Source organism: Synchiropus splendidus, chromosome 10 (genome assembly GCF_027744825.2).
Source record: "Synchiropus splendidus isolate RoL2022-P1 chromosome 10, RoL_Sspl_1.0, whole genome shotgun sequence".
NCBI classification, from domain to species: Eukaryota; Metazoa; Chordata; class Actinopteri; order Syngnathiformes; family Callionymidae; genus Synchiropus; species Synchiropus splendidus.
The window spans coordinates 13,423,781-13,441,088 of NC_071343.1; the positions used below are offsets into that span (position 1 = coordinate 13,423,781).

The window sequence follows — 17,308 nt, forward strand, 5'->3', positions numbered from 1 at the left end:
CATAACATTAGAAACTTAATGTACAAAATATATGTTCGGTATTTCATGATATGCCCTCGTGTCAAATGGTTGACTTGATCTGACGTGTTAACAGGATTAAAAGTCAGATCGTGTCATCAAGTCTGGGCCCATAGTTGTCAGTCAGAGAATGAGTTTCTGTCCCGGCATGAGTGTAAAAATTCTTCACCCAGAGAATTAGGTCATGAGACCGACAGACACAGTTGCTGGACAGTAGACTATGGGCAAGGTGAGGCCCTCTGCCTGCACTGATGTGGCCCTCATGAGGCCAGAGCAAAACTTCAAAATTACGTTGTCCTTTGATCAGAATGTATTACTATTCGAATTCTATAACAACCCTCATGCAAACAGATTTTTTAAATGTGTGTTTCTCTTTTTTCAACAAATCGGAGTACGAACAAAAATTTTGAGATTTTTTGGCTTCGGATTTCGAATGAAAATCCAGAACTCTAACGTCCCCGAAAAAAGCCAGAAAAAACATAACGTGCGCAGACCGATCAGCTGACCCACGATGCGCTTTGTTATTGTGTATAACACAGCCTCTGTATGCAGACGTGTCCCATTAGCTACATTTACTGACTGTTTTTTCTTCATATTGAGGTGTAAAACCTTTCCTGTCTCCGCACTGGACCGTGGTAGAGTGTCACAGGGGAGGTGCTCGCTCTCCACACCTCCGAGGCTGGAGCGCACACTCCAGGGTTTGATGTCCTGTTGTCGGCTGGAGGTCGGACAGGGATGAGGCGAGTCTGGGACAGAGCGTTACTTGGTTTATGACTTTGTCACAGCCAAACTGCACAGAAGCACATTCAGAGCTGGACACGCACCGGGCACCTCTCCACTTCTGGAGAGACGTCACTCACTCGGCAACCCCTCCCACATGCAGCTGCCACACACATAGAGGAACAGCGCACCTGCAGCAGACACTCTACATTCACTCCTACAAAAAACTATTTTAAGGCTTGGAACGCATTGTTTCTTTTGCCATTCATTGTAATGGGGAAAAATCGATTCAGATCTCAAACAAATCGCTTCTCGAACAGCCGTCTGGAAGGGATTGTGGTCAATAACCGAGTGACCAGTGTGTATAGGTTTTGGGTATGGTTAGCGGTTAGCGCTACCGCCTCGCAGCAAGAAGGTTGCAAGATCACTTCCAGCTTGGGGTAGGATTTTTCCTATACTTTTGGAGTTTGAATGTTCTCCCGTTGCCTGCGTGGGATGGGTTTACCTAGACACTCCGGTTTCCTCCCACAGTCCCAAAACCTACAGAGGATGAATTAGTACTCTAATGTTCTTTAGAGTTCTCCTGAAGTGAGAGTATGTCGGGAAATGGGGGTTTTTCTTGGTGTTCTGGCCATGCCCTGCCTCTTGCCTATAGGGTCTAGTCCAGTCCCCTTTGACCTATAAAGGAATAGTCAGTAGAAGATGAAGCGTCTTTATATCTTACATGTTTTATCCAGAGTGGTGTTGCAGTACCATTATATTCACTACTTGAGAACTTATGGTGTATATAGAGAATCACTAGATAAAACATATATAAATTGAAATAGCTTATTTCAAACATATTGAAATGCTATAATTACACTTTTTCTTACATTTTTAACAAGTTTAAGATTCTTTGCCCCTTACAACAGTTGGGAATTGTCCACGGTCGCTGTACAGAATCTGAACCTGGTCATGACCTCCATGGCCGAGTGAAATGAGTGACACGTGACATCATGAGGGCACCAAGTCTAATAGGTCAAACAGAAACGAAATTGAGTTTTACTCATGAAGATTGCCTGTTTTCTACCAAGCATGTCTACAACTAATCTGGACACTCAGGGTTTATGTTTTTGCCTTAAGCAAAAGAGTACTTTTTGTACAGCCTTTTAACCGCAGCACCGTTAATGGTCAGCAGGGGGTGCTGCTGTGTACGTCCTCTCCTGACGTCTACCACAAGGTTGCGTTATCGGACCAAGATTTTAATTATTAAAACAAAATATGAATTATTATAAGGTTAAGGACTTTTGAAACCAATTTAAATACATACTTTTCAACGTACGAAAAATGGATTGCACTTGCTTATAAGCTGGTGGAAATGTGAAAAACTCAATTGACATCGAACTGCTTGGGTTTAGAGCTTCTGCTGCCCTCTGGTGGTTACCAGCCAAATCCAAGCATGACCTGGTGCGCATGCTCGGACAAACCGGCGCTTCAGAAGTTCGTCTGTGGCTTCACCTTCAGCCATCTTAATCATGTTCTCCGCCGTGGGACGCTGCAGCCGTGCGGCTCTGCAGGCCTTTAAACCCTCAATCAACCCACTGAAGACCAGCGGTGGAAGACATGTGGCTCTCAACTCCAGTGAGTAGAAGAAGTCATGAATGTAAATGCTAATGTCACCGAGCCTGTGACCTGGCTCTGGTGCGCATGCGTCAAGACACTGGTTTTAAGCTATTTTATTCAGTAACGGCTATTTAAATATTGTTGTTCAACGATATTTTGATTTCCTCTTAGTCTATATCGCATTTTATTGGGCGTATTGTAAATGTTCTATGTTACGTAGTTTATTCCCAATGACCTTTAAGTGTTTCTTCTACGGTAGTGTGTTAGTACGTAAAGAATTCACGTCAACTATCACAATTTAGTCTTTCTATTTCATTGTCATTTGAATCTAAGTCATTAATCAAAGCATTGATAAATGTTGTGTTTTTCTATTCAGATCGAGCTTATGCTGCCCCAGCTGCCCAGGCAGCACTGGCCAATGGCCGGATTGTAGCAGTCATCGGTGCAGTGGTGGATGTCCAGTTCGATGAAGGCCTCCCACCAATTCTCAATGCGTTGGAGGTGGCTGGCCGGGAGAGCAGGCTCGTCCTGGAGGTGGCGCAGCATTTAGGTGAGCCCTCCTAAGGCAGCCTGTTCTGAACCCTGAGAATGTTGATCTGAAACGTCTGTTCCCTCAGGTGAAAACACCGTCAGGACAATCGCTATGGATGGCACTGAGGGTCTTGTCCGTGGTCAGAAAGTCCTGGACACTGGAGCACCAATCAGAATCCCGGTGGGCCCAGAAACCTTGGGCCGGATTATGAATGTTATTGGGGAACCCATTGATGAGAGGGGCCCAATCAGCACCAAACAGTAAGAAAACACTAACTACTGTGGTGTTATTGTTGTATGTACTGTATGTTTGTGTTTTGTTAAATCTGAGTACATGTATCAGTGTTGATTCCTTCTTGCAGGACTGCTCCCATCCATGCTGAGGCGCCAGAGTTCACAGACATGAGTGTGGAGCAGGAGATTCTGGTCACCGGCATCAAGGTGGTGGATCTGCTGGCTCCATATGCCAAAGGAGGAAAAATCGGTCAGTGCACTTTCCTTAGGCGGATGTTTTATGGTTGTTGTTATTGTTAATGACTGATCTTTCCATTCCTCCAGGCCTGTTCGGTGGAGCCGGCGTTGGCAAGACTGTGTTGATCATGGAGCTGATCAACAACGTGGCCAAAGCTCACGGAGGTTACTCTGTGTTTGCTGGTGTTGGAGAGAGAACAAGAGAGGGAAATGACTTGTACCACGAGATGATCGAATCTGGGGTCATAAACCTGAAGGACACCACGTCCAAGGTGAGTCCCCGCAACGTCCCATCAGTGTTGCTTGCTTCAACCCTGTACAATCTTAAAAGTGAAAAAAAAGAGTGCTACGATCTGTTGCTGGTCCCCAGGTGGCGCTGGTGTACGGTCAGATGAATGAGCCACCCGGCGCTCGTGCCAGAGTGGCCCTGACTGGCCTGACCGTGGCTGAATATTTCCGTGATCAGGAGGGACAGGATGTGCTTCTTTTCATCGACAACATCTTCAGGTTCACACAGGCAGGATCAGAGGTCTGGCAGGTTCCTTTCAGATTGCTGTCCATCTTGAGAAATGTATCTCACGGACCTGTTTTCTTCAGGTGTCTGCCCTGTTGGGTCGCATCCCCTCTGCTGTGGGTTACCAGCCCACCCTGGCCACCGACATGGGCACCATGCAGGAGAGAATTACGACCACCAAGAAAGGCTCCATCACATCAGTACAAGTAGGAACTGCTTCCTGTTGTGATCCTCTTGTTTACAACTTGAACCTAATGGTCATCTTGTCGCAGGCCATCTACGTCCCAGCTGATGATTTAACTGACCCGGCTCCTGCCACTACTTTTGCCCACTTGGACGCCACAACTGTACTGTCCCGAGCTATTGCTGAGCTCGGCATCTACCCGGCTGTGGACCCGCTGGATTCCACTTCCCGTATCATGGACCCAAACATAGTTGGTGCTGAGCATTATGATGTTGCTAGGGGCGTCCAGAAAATCCTCCAGGTAAGGAATAGTTTAGAGATGTCTTGACAAATATTCTGACCATGTCGTCCTTTTTCAGGATTATAAATCGCTGCAGGACATCATTGCTATTTTGGGAATGGATGAATTGTCTGAAGAGGACAAGCTGACTGTCGCGCGTGCTCGTAAGATCCAGCGCTTCTTGTCTCAGCCTTTCCAGGTGGCTGAGGTCTTCACTGGCCACTTGGGCAAGCTTGTTCCTCTGAAGGAGACCATCAAGGGCTTCCAGAGTATTTTGGCAGGTAGGTTGAACGCATTGGCCTAAACTCAAATTGAAGAATCAAATGACCAATATCTTGTGGGTTTTCCAGGTGAATATGATGCCCTGCCAGAGCAGGCCTTCTACATGGTGGGGCCTATTGAAGAGGTCGTCCAAAAAGCTGAGAAACTGGCTGAAGAGCATTCCTAATTCAAACGTGTGGAATCCTGTCAGCAGATTATTGTACAGAATAAGCTTTATTTCAAATTATGTATGATGTGTTTTTTCTTCAATTAAAGAGTTTATTATGAAACGTTTTCTCTTTACATCTTGGTTCTTGAGATCTTAAAACAATACCACGGTGGACTTACTGACACCTTTGCGGTGTCGTGAAGTGAGTTAAAAAAAAGACTTATTAAAATTTAATGCAGATGTCGCAGGACTTTATTCAGCTCCCGTTCCTTCTCAAGAAGTCTGTTGCTGTGTTCTTTGAAGGCTTCAAACTCCTGCCAATAAAGAAGTATACTGTAAGAGCGGATAGTTTTGTACTATTGACGTGACAAATTTGAATGTACCGTGTTCAGCACTGTGTACTTTTTCATGAGATTTTTCACTTTGGTATCTGCGTTTACAACTTCTGCTTCGAGCACAAACCTAAGGCAAGAGTTCAATAAACATGAATATCTGCAATCAACCAGACAAAGGGAATCTCAAGTTACCGGTCTTCTGCTTTGATTCTGGACTTCCTCTCGTCCTTGTATTTCATCTGTAGCTGCAGGATTTCCTTTTCTTTTTCCTGGGAATCAATTCAGGTTTTAATATGAGGCCTGAATACACTCTATAAATAAAACGCCTCACCTGCAGTAGCTTCCCTCTTTCTATGTTGAGCTGCGACAACTTGTCTCTCTCTTTGGTGAGGCTTGTTATGTCGTGTTGCAAACTGGTCTCCCTCACGTCATGGGCCTCCTTGGCATGTTGAAGCTGAACCTTCAGGTCTGAATATCAAACGAAGGTGGCTTATTGATTTAAAGACGTGATGGGTTTACAGTATCCATTAAAGCCTTGATTTAAAATTCCATAGCCACCTTTACACATTTCCAGAGCATCCTCGTGACGTCGCTGAAGATCTTCAATTTGACCACACTGCAAAGTCTCCTGCTCCTGATGCTCAGAAGTTTGTTTCAGAAGTTTTAACTCATATCTTGCTATTTTCTCCCTTTAGAGGGGGAGGATACGACACAAGAGTAACATGTAAACAAACAAAAAACAGGTTTAATTAACAACCTACTTGTATTCCTTTTCCTTATTTGTGAACCCTTCTTGCAGCCGATTCAAATCTTGCTTCAGTTTTTGGACAGTCATCTGTGAATCATGAAGTTTCTGGGAGAACAGTGAATCATTCTCTTCCTGCAGATGAGTATTTTCCCGCTTCAACTGAGCATTCTGCATTTTGTACTCATTCTTAAAAACGATAATGGCTTCATTGTTAGCCGCCAAATCCCGGAATCTTTTCTCCAGCATCTCGGCTTTCTTCCGTTGTTCCTCCAGAGCTTCTTGACTGCTTTTCATTTGGGACTCCAGCTCTGCGTTGATTTTCTCCAGGGTTTGGCACTGGAGGTGCAGCTCATCGTGTCTCTGCTTCATGGTGCCAAACAAATTAGACTGTTCAAGAGTTCTGGCCTGCAGCATCCCAAGTTCTGCTATTTCCTCCGTTGACAGAGTTGTAAGTTTCTTTGTTAGCATCCCGTCTCCGTCAATGTGCTGAGGAAAGATGGCACAATACAGTGGGTTATTGCTTTTGTGCTGCGGTCTTTATTGTTTTAAATGCACTTTAAGTGCATGACTAACCCTGGCTTGTATTGAAATCAACGACTACAATTAAAAATTAGTTAGTTAGTTTTAGTTAGTTAAGAATCCAACTGAGATTGAAATTAAAAATGGTTAGTTGACATACCTTAATATTATCTCATGAATGAATGTAAACTATAACAATAGTAAGGGGAGTTTTGCCTGAAATCCATGCTTTTATTTTAAATTAACATATGACAGAATAACCGTGGCTTTTATCTTCAGAAAACAGTGGCTTTGGTCCTGAAACATATCATCTTTATTCACACTGTTTTTCCGCATTACCTATTAGAAGTTTCCAAAGCAAGTCAGCCTCTTCTATCTTCACCTATCTTGAGCATATACCCAGCATCTTCTTCTTGTTGTTCACCACTCTGACTATTACTTCAATGTCACACTCTTCTTTGCCTCCCTTAATCTCCCTTAATCTTAACAGATTGTGAATTGGCCTTTTGTTACTGTCAGCTTTTTTTTGTTAATTTTTTTTTTTTGAACGAACAATAAATAAATACAAACGTCCCAGGTCTTTTCGCTTGTGGTGTCATAATTTCTTTAGATACATATAATAATAGTACAATAATGTGTAATTGTTTAAATAACGATCACAAATCTTGAGCATCCAAGCCGGAAGGTAGGTAATGAAAATAAAAACAAGTCATTGTGATGCTACTGATAACAGTGCTGTGGTTTCCCAGAATGCAATTCGTCAATTGACTGTCGCTAACTGATACAGTAAGTAGTTCGTGGTGCGACCATTAGCTGTGCAACGTCCACTGCAAGCATTTTATATAGTGAGAAAGACACATGACAGTAGACAAACGAAAGGTATGAGTTACTTGTTTGAGGCAGTTTTGTTACTGAACCTTTGTTAAAGGCATTCTATCGATTTATCTTACCTCCATGTTGCCTGTGGTTTGACTTCTCCTCTCAAAGAAGGATAAATGCCACCGAAATGAAAGTACAATCTGACGAATTAAAAATACATGAACAAAGAAAATAAAAGGTAAAGTAAGGACCTCCCCTGCTGGAGCGTCGCGGCAGTTTAGTTTGGTTGCTCCGGACAACTTTTTATGGCGGAGGCAGGTGCAACGTCAATGACAGCGTACCGCCTCACGATGGCAGTGTTGAGCTGTAATGAGATTAGCTCGTCGTGTTGCATTTGACACAAATATATGTGACCAACTTTTTAGGCCGCTTTCATCGATGTTCTTGTTTATTGATGTTTACAATTCCAACCGTCGTTAAGAGCTCGCTGTGTCGTAAATTATGATGATGATTGTTTTTGTCTTCGGACTTGCCCGCGGAGCTTAAGTCGCGAATATGAATAGTGGCCGCTGATATGTATATCAGTGGCTCAGTAGATAAACAATGGTAATATCCCACTGTGAATCATCTCAGGTCATGGGGACAAGTCGGGGCCCCAGTGGATTTAGCCCGGGTTGGGGGAGCGGCTGTCCGCGTCTTTGTCCACGCCCCCTACTTGATCAACTTGCTGGCCGCGGGGATTGAGAGGAAACCAGCAGCAGCATCCGAACTCCAGTCCTGCGGCTCCTCCATCTGCACAGCGGAGCTGGACGGACCAGCCAGAATGCGGAGAGCACGGCTTCTAAAACTCCTTTTCGTCTGCGCATACTGGGTCAACTGGTGCGACTGTGAAGGTGAGGACTGCTCTTCTCTTATTGTCCCTCCCATGTTGGAGCTCAGTCATGTTCCACTGATGCACTTGTTGCTGCTGAGACCGGACCCCTGCGCGGGTCTCGTGTTACCAAACCGTTATGATTGTCATTATAATTCTTTTATTTAAACACCTTCGATCTGGCCGCCATGTGGAATAACATTGGCCCCGGACCTGTTATTGAGCACAAAGCCCTCTTCAGACCGATTGGAAGTTCTCTTGAGGAACTTTTGCTCAGATTTGCTGTTGCTAGGTAACAATAGCATGTGACTTACAGACGAGCTAAGGACTGAGAGTCACTGGTACAAGTCTCATTTCAGTGGAGCAGGTCTTGCGCTGCCGCCTTCATTCAAAACGCTCAGATCACAAACTTAACTTTCCTGAGTTGAAGGCCGGAAGGCCATCCTTCTGTTCTGCTTATTTTCATGCCAGTCCTGTGTTTGTCTGCCATGTTCCGGCTGGAGCCTGCTTCTCACATTGTAATCTGCTTTCTTTTTGCTCAACCCTTAGTATGTAAGCTTCTTAGTGTGAATCAAGCAACTAATTACGCTGCAGCTGCTGCAGAATGGAGCCACTTCCACCCAAGGAACAGTTGCAAAATAAGGTCTCAAAGAATCTCCTGAGACCTCAGTACATGACTAGTAAAAATGACTTGTGATCTTGCTCGAGTACTGTAACTGTCCAGGCGGTTTAACTGCAGCATTTGAAGAATTTCCTCTGCATTTCCCTTGAAATTCAGCAGTCAACCGCGTAATAATGCTGTCATCCTAGGCGTTGGCACAAACTGCCACTGTCAGTATTTCTGGATTACGATTTAATGTGACTCACTGTGGAAGTTCAGTTAATTCTGATGAAAAGTGGCGCAAACTTGCATGAGAGTGATGAAGTCAACAAACTGCTTACGAAGGTGTCAATGACTAATGTTTCACTTAATCATCTCATGACTTTTCTGCTGTTGAGGCAAGTTTTTTGTTTGTATGAAATTCTATTAATCATTCTCTCAATAGTCGTTTTAAGTTTGCCCATCATAGCTTTGAAGAAAAAACAAATAGCTTTTTTTTTTTTCAAAGTGGGTCACTGTTTTGTTTGAACCTCTGAAGTCTCCAACTTGGCATTAATGTGCATGCTACACCGTACACATGTCGCCTTCATTCCAGTCCAAGAGCCTAAATCCGAAATAGTAGCACTGCCTTAATGGCCGGAGTTGCCGCGACAAATGGGTATATTCTTCCCTCTGCTGCGGCTCCCACACACCGGATTACACGCGCACAAGTTCATTAGAAACACATTTTGACAGAATATTATAAAGAATCTCACATCATGTTTTCCTCAATCCCACTCAGCCGCAGCCTTCTCTTCCCAGTACTCTAGAGGTCTCCTCCAAGTAGGTGCCAATGCTGCTTGTTTTTTTCACGGCATTGTTTGTAGCAGCAAGAGCCAAAGTCACTTGTTTGGCAATTGACTGCATTCTGTTGCATTGATTTCCATATGAAATAAGCAGCAGCACTTTGCTCTGACAGCGTGGACAGGTCCAGCGTTTCATTCTGCCAAGTCTTGGACGAAACAAAACTACATTGATGAAATCCCGAGGACAGCTTCGAGACACCTCGCGGGACATTAAAGGGTTTTTTTTTAGGGTTAATGGACAGGTGTCCTTTGTGTCATGTTATTATAGAAAGCACTCCTTACTGTACTCTACTCTCGCGGTCTTCTCCTGAGTGGCTTTTTAGGGTGATGCTTCCATTTATGAGTTTGCATCCCTGCTGGGACCGCTTTTGTGCCTTTTGTAATTTCACAGTGGTGCTCGAGGTATTCAGTGGGCTTCATTCTAATGAAAATTCCTCCAGTGCTCTTCTGTGTTGGACAATAGTTGGGTGTCCTCATCTTCCTGCGTAGAAAGTGCAGTGTCCTCTCCTGCTGTGGGTTTAAGTTGCTAATTAGGAAATACAAGTGTTGGAATGAAGGGAAGCAAAACATTTAATTAAACGAAAAACAAAAAAAAGAAAGCCAGAGCCAAGTAACATTCAACAACTTTGATTTTGCACCTCCGATTGCACTTTTCAACTCCTCACCCCTCGCAATCGCGCAACTTGCCTTGCAAAAAGAGGTAAAAAGTCCGACCAAGTGAGACTTTCTTTCACGTAAGAGATGGAATCCAATCTGGACGCAGGTGTAGAAAAGTTCTGCTTTAAACTTTCAACCACCTTTCCCACAAGCAAAATAAAGCAGGGAACCGGTGCCAGCATTAGAAAGCCTCCAGCAGATTGGGTTCACCCTCACATGCTGCTGGAGATACTTCAGACTCTGTTCCTCCGCCAAACACCTTTATTTAGTACAAATCTAGTTTTACTCACTTATGTTTATACCTCATAACCCCCTCTCATTAGCTCTGTATCTTACCATAACCATGTTTAGTTTGACATGAATACTCTTGAACCGCTCAAGCACTAATGTACTGTAGCCCTCAGTTTGTCCCTCCTGTCATGCCATATATGATGCTGAAACCGTTGGGATCAATTTGCCGCAACAAAGGAGCCCTTTGAGCAGAATGTGAGCAGTTTTATCATTAGTAAAGTGAGCAGGAAAACAAGGCTTCTCCAGCCCAGAGGGTTCTATATGGAGCCTGGTGTTTTTGTTCTGTCAAATTCATGAGATAAAGTTTAGCTTTGAACATTAAAAAAGTTCCCTATTTTTTCTTTCTCTCTCTCTCTCTCTCTTTCTCTCTCCCCATATATATATATATATATATATATATATATATATATTTTTTTTTTTTTCCAAGAACACTCATAAGTGTTCTTGGAAAAAAAAATACTCACATACACACTCATAAGTGTTCTTGGAAAAAAAATACTCACATACACACTCATAAGTGTTCTTGGAAAAAAAAGAAAGCTGCAGTTACATCAGTGAGTTCCCTCCTGCGCTGTTAGGTTTCCTGCGTTGCATTCCTTATCATCACCAAAATCAAACACCCATAAATTCTTAATAAGCTTGGAATCAAGACAAGGTACTCCAGAGCTTTTAAACATTTTAGATTTGTGAAATCAGCTGCCTGCAGGTATTTATATTAATGAATTATTAGCAATTAATTTGCTGTTCAGTTGTTTTTGTGCCTGCTGATAGTGGTAATAGCATAAAGTTTTGCCCAACTCTTGATAGATGCCTCTCTGCTGTTGATGCCAGATTAAGTTCAAGCCAAGGCATCTTTCATTGATATTGTCTACTGCTGATTCCTGTGACTGTTGGAAGCTACTTTGTCCAATAATAATTGGAATTTTTGAAGCAATCTAAGAACGTTTCACTGTCAAGCTCAAGCTTAATGTCAAAAATACAGACATATAGTTTGAAATCTGCCATGTTGTTATTGAAGTTGTTGATATTGATATTTATTTATGCTGTTATTTGTGTCAATGAGAACGCTGGGAAGGATCATTCAATTTATTTTATTAATTTATTTTTGGGATTGAGACTGTTTCCAAGACATTGTAGAAACTTTGATTTGTGAAAAGACAGTTTGGTTACACATCTTGGCATTATTCATTATTAGTACATAATACATGGCATCATAACGCATTCATGAGGCTTTATATAAGGTGAATGTTTATAATCATATGAGACAACGCAAACTAAGGTTTCATATGTATTATGCTGAGAACATATTGTCACATTATACAGGAGGTTAATGGTTAGTTTAGGCTTGGTGTTCTTGAGTCTTTATAACTAGATTATGTGAAGTCCACAATTTACTACACTATATAAACCTTGTCATAAATTACCTTTCATAAGTAGGAACAGTCATGACGCCCTTCACAAATCCCTGTAAATGTGATCATGTGTTATGAATGTACTACTAATGCATTATGGATGAGTGCTTAAAGGAGTGTTGCTGCTAGTTTTGTGAATGTATGATTTATGATCTCTGTGGGATGGTGCCAGTAAGAAACTGTGTCCAGAGCAACTCTGCTGCCAGTTATGTGATGACCTCTTCTTCACTACTTAGTGTCTGAATTCATCAAAAAGGGTTTAAAAAACTGGCTCACCGCTTTCGCCGAACTCTCTGGTGACTTCACTGTAACCTCCCAGGTGGCATTATCATCTACTCCTGCTGTCCTCATCTGATGTCTTATCTAAATCTGCTCTTATTAACTTCCAAAACACTCACGATAATAATGTAACCTCATACAACAAGTTTGGTTTAAGATGCAACAAACCTGATCAGGAGAAAAATGATTTCAAGTGGTTGTCCAAAACAGTTTTTTATTTTGTCAGTGCAAGGGTGTTTGCTCCTGAATGAGAAATGGCTTTAAGATAGCTGACCTGTCTGAGCAGAGACTGACCCTCCCCAAGCACACACAACTAATCACCACCTCACCACTATCCTTCGCAAAGAATTTAGGTTGAAATGGACATGGTACCGCCTAGTACCGTCACGTATTCCAATTACTTGTCAGCGTGTGCCATGAATCAGCCTGTCACAGAGACAATCAGACATTCCAGTTCGGATGGGTCTGATGGAATGCTGTGCTGCTGAACCATACTGCCGGAATCAATCTCTCCTGGAGATTGTCAGTGAAGATAGAGAAGTAGGAAATTATCTCTACAACTTTGCTCAGTGAGAACTTCAAAAGGAGGCTTTGGGTCAGTTGTGTAACCGGCTGAGAGACGGCTGGCATGCGTGTCTGCTCAGCCTGACATATTATTGTTTACCAGCTGTTGACACAATGTAAGATTCCCTCCTATATAACGGCCCGGCTGCGTGCTGGAAAATAAAGTGTGGATGAAAGTTGTGACAAGAAAATCCACCCTTTGTGTGCAGGATGTGAATCGTGGGCGTTCAGCTGTGGGATGGGACGATGCATCCCAGAGGAGTGGAAATGTGACGGGACGTCCGACTGTTCGGACGGCTCAGACGAACATGGCTGTCGTGAGTTTTGCCTAAATCTTTTTCGTTTGACCTCCTACAGTACATATCATTTCACCAATGCTCCCTCAGTGGGTGCCTCAGGCAAGCGTAAAGTACATTGTTTTAAATGGTGTTGAGGCAATTCTTTAAAATATTTCCCTGCCATTACATTTCTGCTCTAATCTGCTGTCACATATCATTTCAGTACAGCTTGAACACAAACTACTTACTTATTTAACCATCCCACTTTCGACACCTATTGTGGTAGTACATGGGGACTGGCTACAAAATCCTGTATGCAACCCACAAAGCTATAGAAATGATTTAGCTTTTTAACACACATTCATGGTGTTTAATAAACAGTGGGACAGCGATTCCTTCACGGATGATGTGGTGATTGTTGTTGTTTATTCTATCAGCTCTGATAACGTGCAGCCAAAGTGAATTCCAGTGTGCGACAAGCGGGGAGTGCATTCCTGCCAGCTGGGTGTGTGACAATGACGAAGACTGTGAAGACGCTTCAGATGAGAGACAACATTGTGGTAAGCACATTTTGGACCTTGTCTGACGAAAACTCGCCGCAGCAAGTTCAGATGACTGAAAACCCTTCACTCGACCCCATGAGCTAGGATGGCAGTACATTGGTACACAAACTGAAATACTGTATTTCAAGATTGATACACTTTCAAGACTTAAAGAACCCAGCCGTTCTTCTTTCTACATGGAGACAGGACAACTTGACTCAACAAACGCATGTTGTTCAATTTTTGGTATCAACAAGTCATCAACCACTGTTGGTATGGACATATTTACAAGGATTCACTGTTATTTGTGATGTGGTTTAATAATGAAAATTCCCACGTAAAAAGTAGAGCATACCATCATCAGAAGGTTGCACATGCTTAAGCTTATTGTTTATAAAGAAAATGATTGCAAACAGGTATAAAAAATGAAATGAGAGATGGGAGTGCCACAAAGTACACAAACAAAGCAGCAAAGTTCAAAGGTCATCCCTACTTCTTTACTCTTGTTATACTAGGGAACAATGAGGTCTAATTTATTATCCAACCATGCAAGCTACCTTGCTTTAATCATTATTTCATTGTGTACTATTACAGGGTTCAGGGGGTTAGATGTATGGTGTTGTAAAGGGTTTGTCTGAAAAGTAAAGCAGTAGTGATGACCTTTGAACTTACCATGTCTGGATCGTCCCACGCTCTTTTGTTTACTTTGTGGCACTTCATTCTTCAACTGGTTTTGTCCCAGTATAGGGTTGTTGTTCTTGTCTCTACGCAAACTGGCTGTTTCATATAACGCCTCATGTTGATGCTATTCATGTTTGATTCAAATCTGAGAGTGCATTTGTGTAAGCTTCAGAGAAATCTCTTTATAAGACCTGTTTCATTTCTGTGTAGCTGGTTGGACGTGCAGCAGCAGTCAGTTCACCTGTGATAACGGCCTCTGCATCCCAGAGAGTTACCACTGTGACCGTTTGTCTGACTGCTCAGATGGGTCAGATGAAAGAAACTGTCGTAAGTCTAGCCCCTTTTTTTTTTTTTAATCTAACTCTCCTGTGGCATTTTATTCAATTTGTCAAGATTAAGCGGCTCGCTGACGGACAGGACGGGTCACAATATGCTGCTTGTTGTTGGAGGTTGATTGTAGATTCCTCGGTGGATTAGTCAAGCTGACGTTCAGCAGCTATGCTGTTATTGTGTATGAACACGGAAGACCCACAAGGCTGGTTTGCTGTGAGATCCTCACAATAGCTGGCAGAGTTTCGGTCTCCACTGTCTACTGCAGCAGCTTAATCTCCCATTCACCGAGCTTCTCACAATTTCAAAGCTGCCATGCTTGATTTTATGCTGATGATGTTTTAATCTGCCAGATTATCCTGAGTGCTCACAGCTGAGATGTGCTAATGGGGCGTGCTATAACCGAACACAGCGGTGTGACCAGATAATGGACTGCCGTGACGGCTCTGACGAGGCCAACTGCAGTAAGTAACCGGTGACTGTATCCCAGCAATACTTAAAAGTTTGAGAGCAAACTATGACCGTGACTGCTCCGTTGTCTTCAGCACAGCAATGCAACGCAGGTCTCTTCACATGTCATAATGGCCTGTGCATCCCACACCGCTACGTCTGTGACCACGACGATGACTGTGGAGACCAGAGCGACGAGCTTAGCTGCTGTAAGGTTCTCTCACATCTCTGTCCTCATTGACCATCCACCAAATCTTATTGTCCGTGCTTGATTTGCAGCTTATCCCCCCTGTAAGGGAAACTACTTCACTTGCCCGAGTGGTCGCTGCATCCACCCTGTTTGGCTTTGCGATGGCGAGGATGACTGTGGCGACAATACAGACGAGAAAGGCTGTGGTACTACCTCATCTCATACTCGTGTATTACTCCTAGTAGATGCCTGGATATACTTTCCATTGATTTAATCAGTACATTTTTGGCTTTGTCTGAAACCAAAAGTTTATTTTCTTATGATAACATCTTTAACAAATAGATAACATTAGAAGTTCTAGGCCTAGCATGTGCTCCTTTCAGTGTGTTATTCAAATGCCCCTTTGTGGCACACGGTTGCACAGCCCCCCAAGAGGCTTCAGGATTCCTCCACATGGTTGTGAAGAGTGTGTTTTTAGAGGATGGGCTGCCCAAGCCCTCTGTGACCACCCCCCCCATTGGCTTCTCTCCCCTGCAGTGATTTAAAGTGACAGTAAATTCACCTACTATTATACTACCATAGTATTATAATGACAACCTGTTTAACTATCACTGGGTGTTAGCTTTAATTGTTGTTAGGTGATGTTAACACCTCTTTTATGTTTAGGAAATGCACCACGACAGTGTTATCCTGGAGAATGGTCATGCGCGTCCTCTGGTCAGTGTATTTCAATGGATCAGCTTTGTGATGGGATTCTTCACTGCCCTGATGGAGAAGATGAAAGCAACATCTCGGCCAGCCGCAACTGCAGTATGTAGTGATTCAATAACAAAACAGAACATATGTGTTGATTTTTTTTTTTTAACAGCCACTCAATGGAACATTGATCATGTTATAGAGTATAAGGGAATGTGTCTTTACCAAACAGGCATCTGGAGGTGTTCTGCTCTGAGCTGTGAGCATCAGTGCCACCCGTCCCCTGATGGAGGAACATGTTTCTGCCCCGCCGGATATGTTGTCAATGCCGATGACAATCGCTCATGTATTGGTAAGGTGTCATAAGGCTTCACATCTTGCTTGAAACAAAATTCAGTTAGAGTTGAATTCATTTTCTGCATTACAATTAGAGCTAAGACTGATTTTGGTCTCAAATATTAAATGTGATTTATTTACGATAAAACTTTTTTAAATCAATTCCTACCTCAAATTAGAGGCAGGTTATATATGTAGGGCAAACAACTAATGCTGCTAGAATAGTAATTATGTCATAATAACCAGAGTGTAATTAGATTTGTATGAGGATAGAAAACCTTATTAGTGAAGAATAGTGAGGTCGTGCAAAGGGTAAAGTGTGGTGAAAGCTTAGCAACATGTAAATAATAGAATAATATTTCCACAGACTTGTATAGATTAAATAGTTGATGTAACATGAAGAAAATTAATGGAGTTATTGATGGAGGTGAATGATTCTCAACTTTGTGCAGCCGACAGTGCTCTTGTGGTTTTCTGATATCTGTACCAAATCTGTCCTCAGACTTTGATGACTGTTCAATGTGGGGGGTGTGTGACCAGCTATGTGAGGACCGCATCGGCTCCCACCACTGCAGTTGCAATGAGGGCTACGTCCTTGAGCAGCACAGACACTGTCGCGCCAACATTGCCTGTGAGTGTGTCTATATGCGGACAGTAGCAGTTCAGGTTAAAGAACAATGCTGTTTTCACTGTATCCATGTGTAGATAACAGTGCATTTGTGTTTTCAGCTGGAGCACCTTCCTTGGTGTTTTCCAATGGGAGAGATTTGCTTGTCGCTGACATCCATGGCCATAATCTGCGCACATTAGTCGAGTCTCAAAACAGAGGGATTGCCTCTGGAGTGGACTTCCATTTCAACCTCCAAAAGATCTTCTGGACAGACACGATTCAAAATAAGGTTGCTAAAGAGGATCAGTAATGATTATTATAAGGATTATCATTATACATTATGTGAAATGTATTACTAAGGTATTTTTGACCTGCTTAGAATATTGTGAAAAATACTGGTGAGCACCAACACCCCTCTTGTGTTTTAGTTCAAATTCCTTACCTATCTTTTAAAATATCTGTAATTTTGATACCATAATAATAGGATGGCTTTCAGTCAGCACA

General features: G+C 42.7%; 3 protein-coding genes across 11 annotated transcripts in view; 2 read left to right on the plus strand and 1 right to left on the minus strand.

Annotated features, from left to right (window-relative positions):
* Positions 1–2,196: 2,196 nt before the first annotated feature.
* Positions 2,197–4,878, plus strand: LOC128765601 (ATP synthase subunit beta, mitochondrial-like). The gene is made up of 10 exons (XM_053876403.1): positions 2,197–2,358; positions 2,717–2,890; positions 2,958–3,132; positions 3,234–3,355; positions 3,430–3,614; positions 3,713–3,871; positions 3,940–4,062; positions 4,129–4,341; positions 4,400–4,601; positions 4,671–4,878. Exons 1-10 carry the CDS (start codon positions 2,253–2,255, stop codon positions 4,766–4,768), a joined length of 1,557 nt encoding a protein of 518 aa, XP_053732378.1. The 5' UTR covers positions 2,197–2,252; the 3' UTR covers positions 4,769–4,878.
* On the minus strand, positions 4,846–7,420 carry zgc:172182 (coiled-coil domain-containing protein 89). Of its 3 annotated transcripts, none has more exons than XM_053876405.1 (7): positions 7,303–7,420; positions 5,847–6,319; positions 5,644–5,774; positions 5,417–5,553; positions 5,278–5,354; positions 5,134–5,212; positions 4,846–5,064 (listed from the first exon to the last, which is right to left on the minus strand). In XM_053876405.1, exons 1-7 carry the CDS (start codon positions 7,306–7,308, stop codon positions 4,981–4,983), a joined length of 987 nt encoding a protein of 328 aa, XP_053732380.1. In that variant the 5' UTR covers positions 7,309–7,420; the 3' UTR covers positions 4,846–4,980. The 3 variants fall into 3 exon arrangements, with proteins under 3 accessions (XP_053732380.1, XP_053732382.1, XP_053732381.1); XM_053876407.1 differs by lacking the exon at positions 7,303–7,420 and adding an exon at positions 6,692–6,767; XM_053876406.1 differs by lacking the exon at positions 7,303–7,420 and adding an exon at positions 6,513–6,548.
* lrp2a (low density lipoprotein receptor-related protein 2a) overlaps positions 7,091–17,308 on the plus strand; it is a 41,623-nt gene continuing 31,405 nt past the window's right edge. For 5 of the 7 annotated variants that reach the window (XM_053876397.1, XM_053876395.1, XM_053876399.1 and 2 more), the window contains exons 1-12: positions 7,131–7,231; positions 7,805–8,064; positions 12,901–13,008; positions 13,407–13,529; positions 14,403–14,519; positions 14,876–14,986; positions 15,068–15,181; positions 15,252–15,368; positions 15,829–15,972; positions 16,091–16,210; positions 16,697–16,825; positions 16,924–17,093. In XM_053876397.1, coding sequence (XP_053732372.1) covers positions 7,995–8,064; positions 12,901–13,008; positions 13,407–13,529; positions 14,403–14,519; positions 14,876–14,986; positions 15,068–15,181; positions 15,252–15,368; positions 15,829–15,972; positions 16,091–16,210; positions 16,697–16,825; positions 16,924–17,093 — 1,323 coding nt within the window. In that variant the 5' untranslated portion in view covers positions 7,131–7,231; positions 7,805–7,994. Of the gene's footprint in view, positions 7,232–7,804; positions 8,065–12,900; positions 13,009–13,406; positions 13,530–14,402; positions 14,520–14,875; positions 14,987–15,067; positions 15,182–15,251; positions 15,369–15,828; positions 15,973–16,090; positions 16,211–16,696; positions 16,826–16,923; positions 17,094–17,308 lie in introns of those variants that run through there. The other 2 variants (XM_053876396.1, XM_053876402.1) reach the window with 2 other exon arrangements.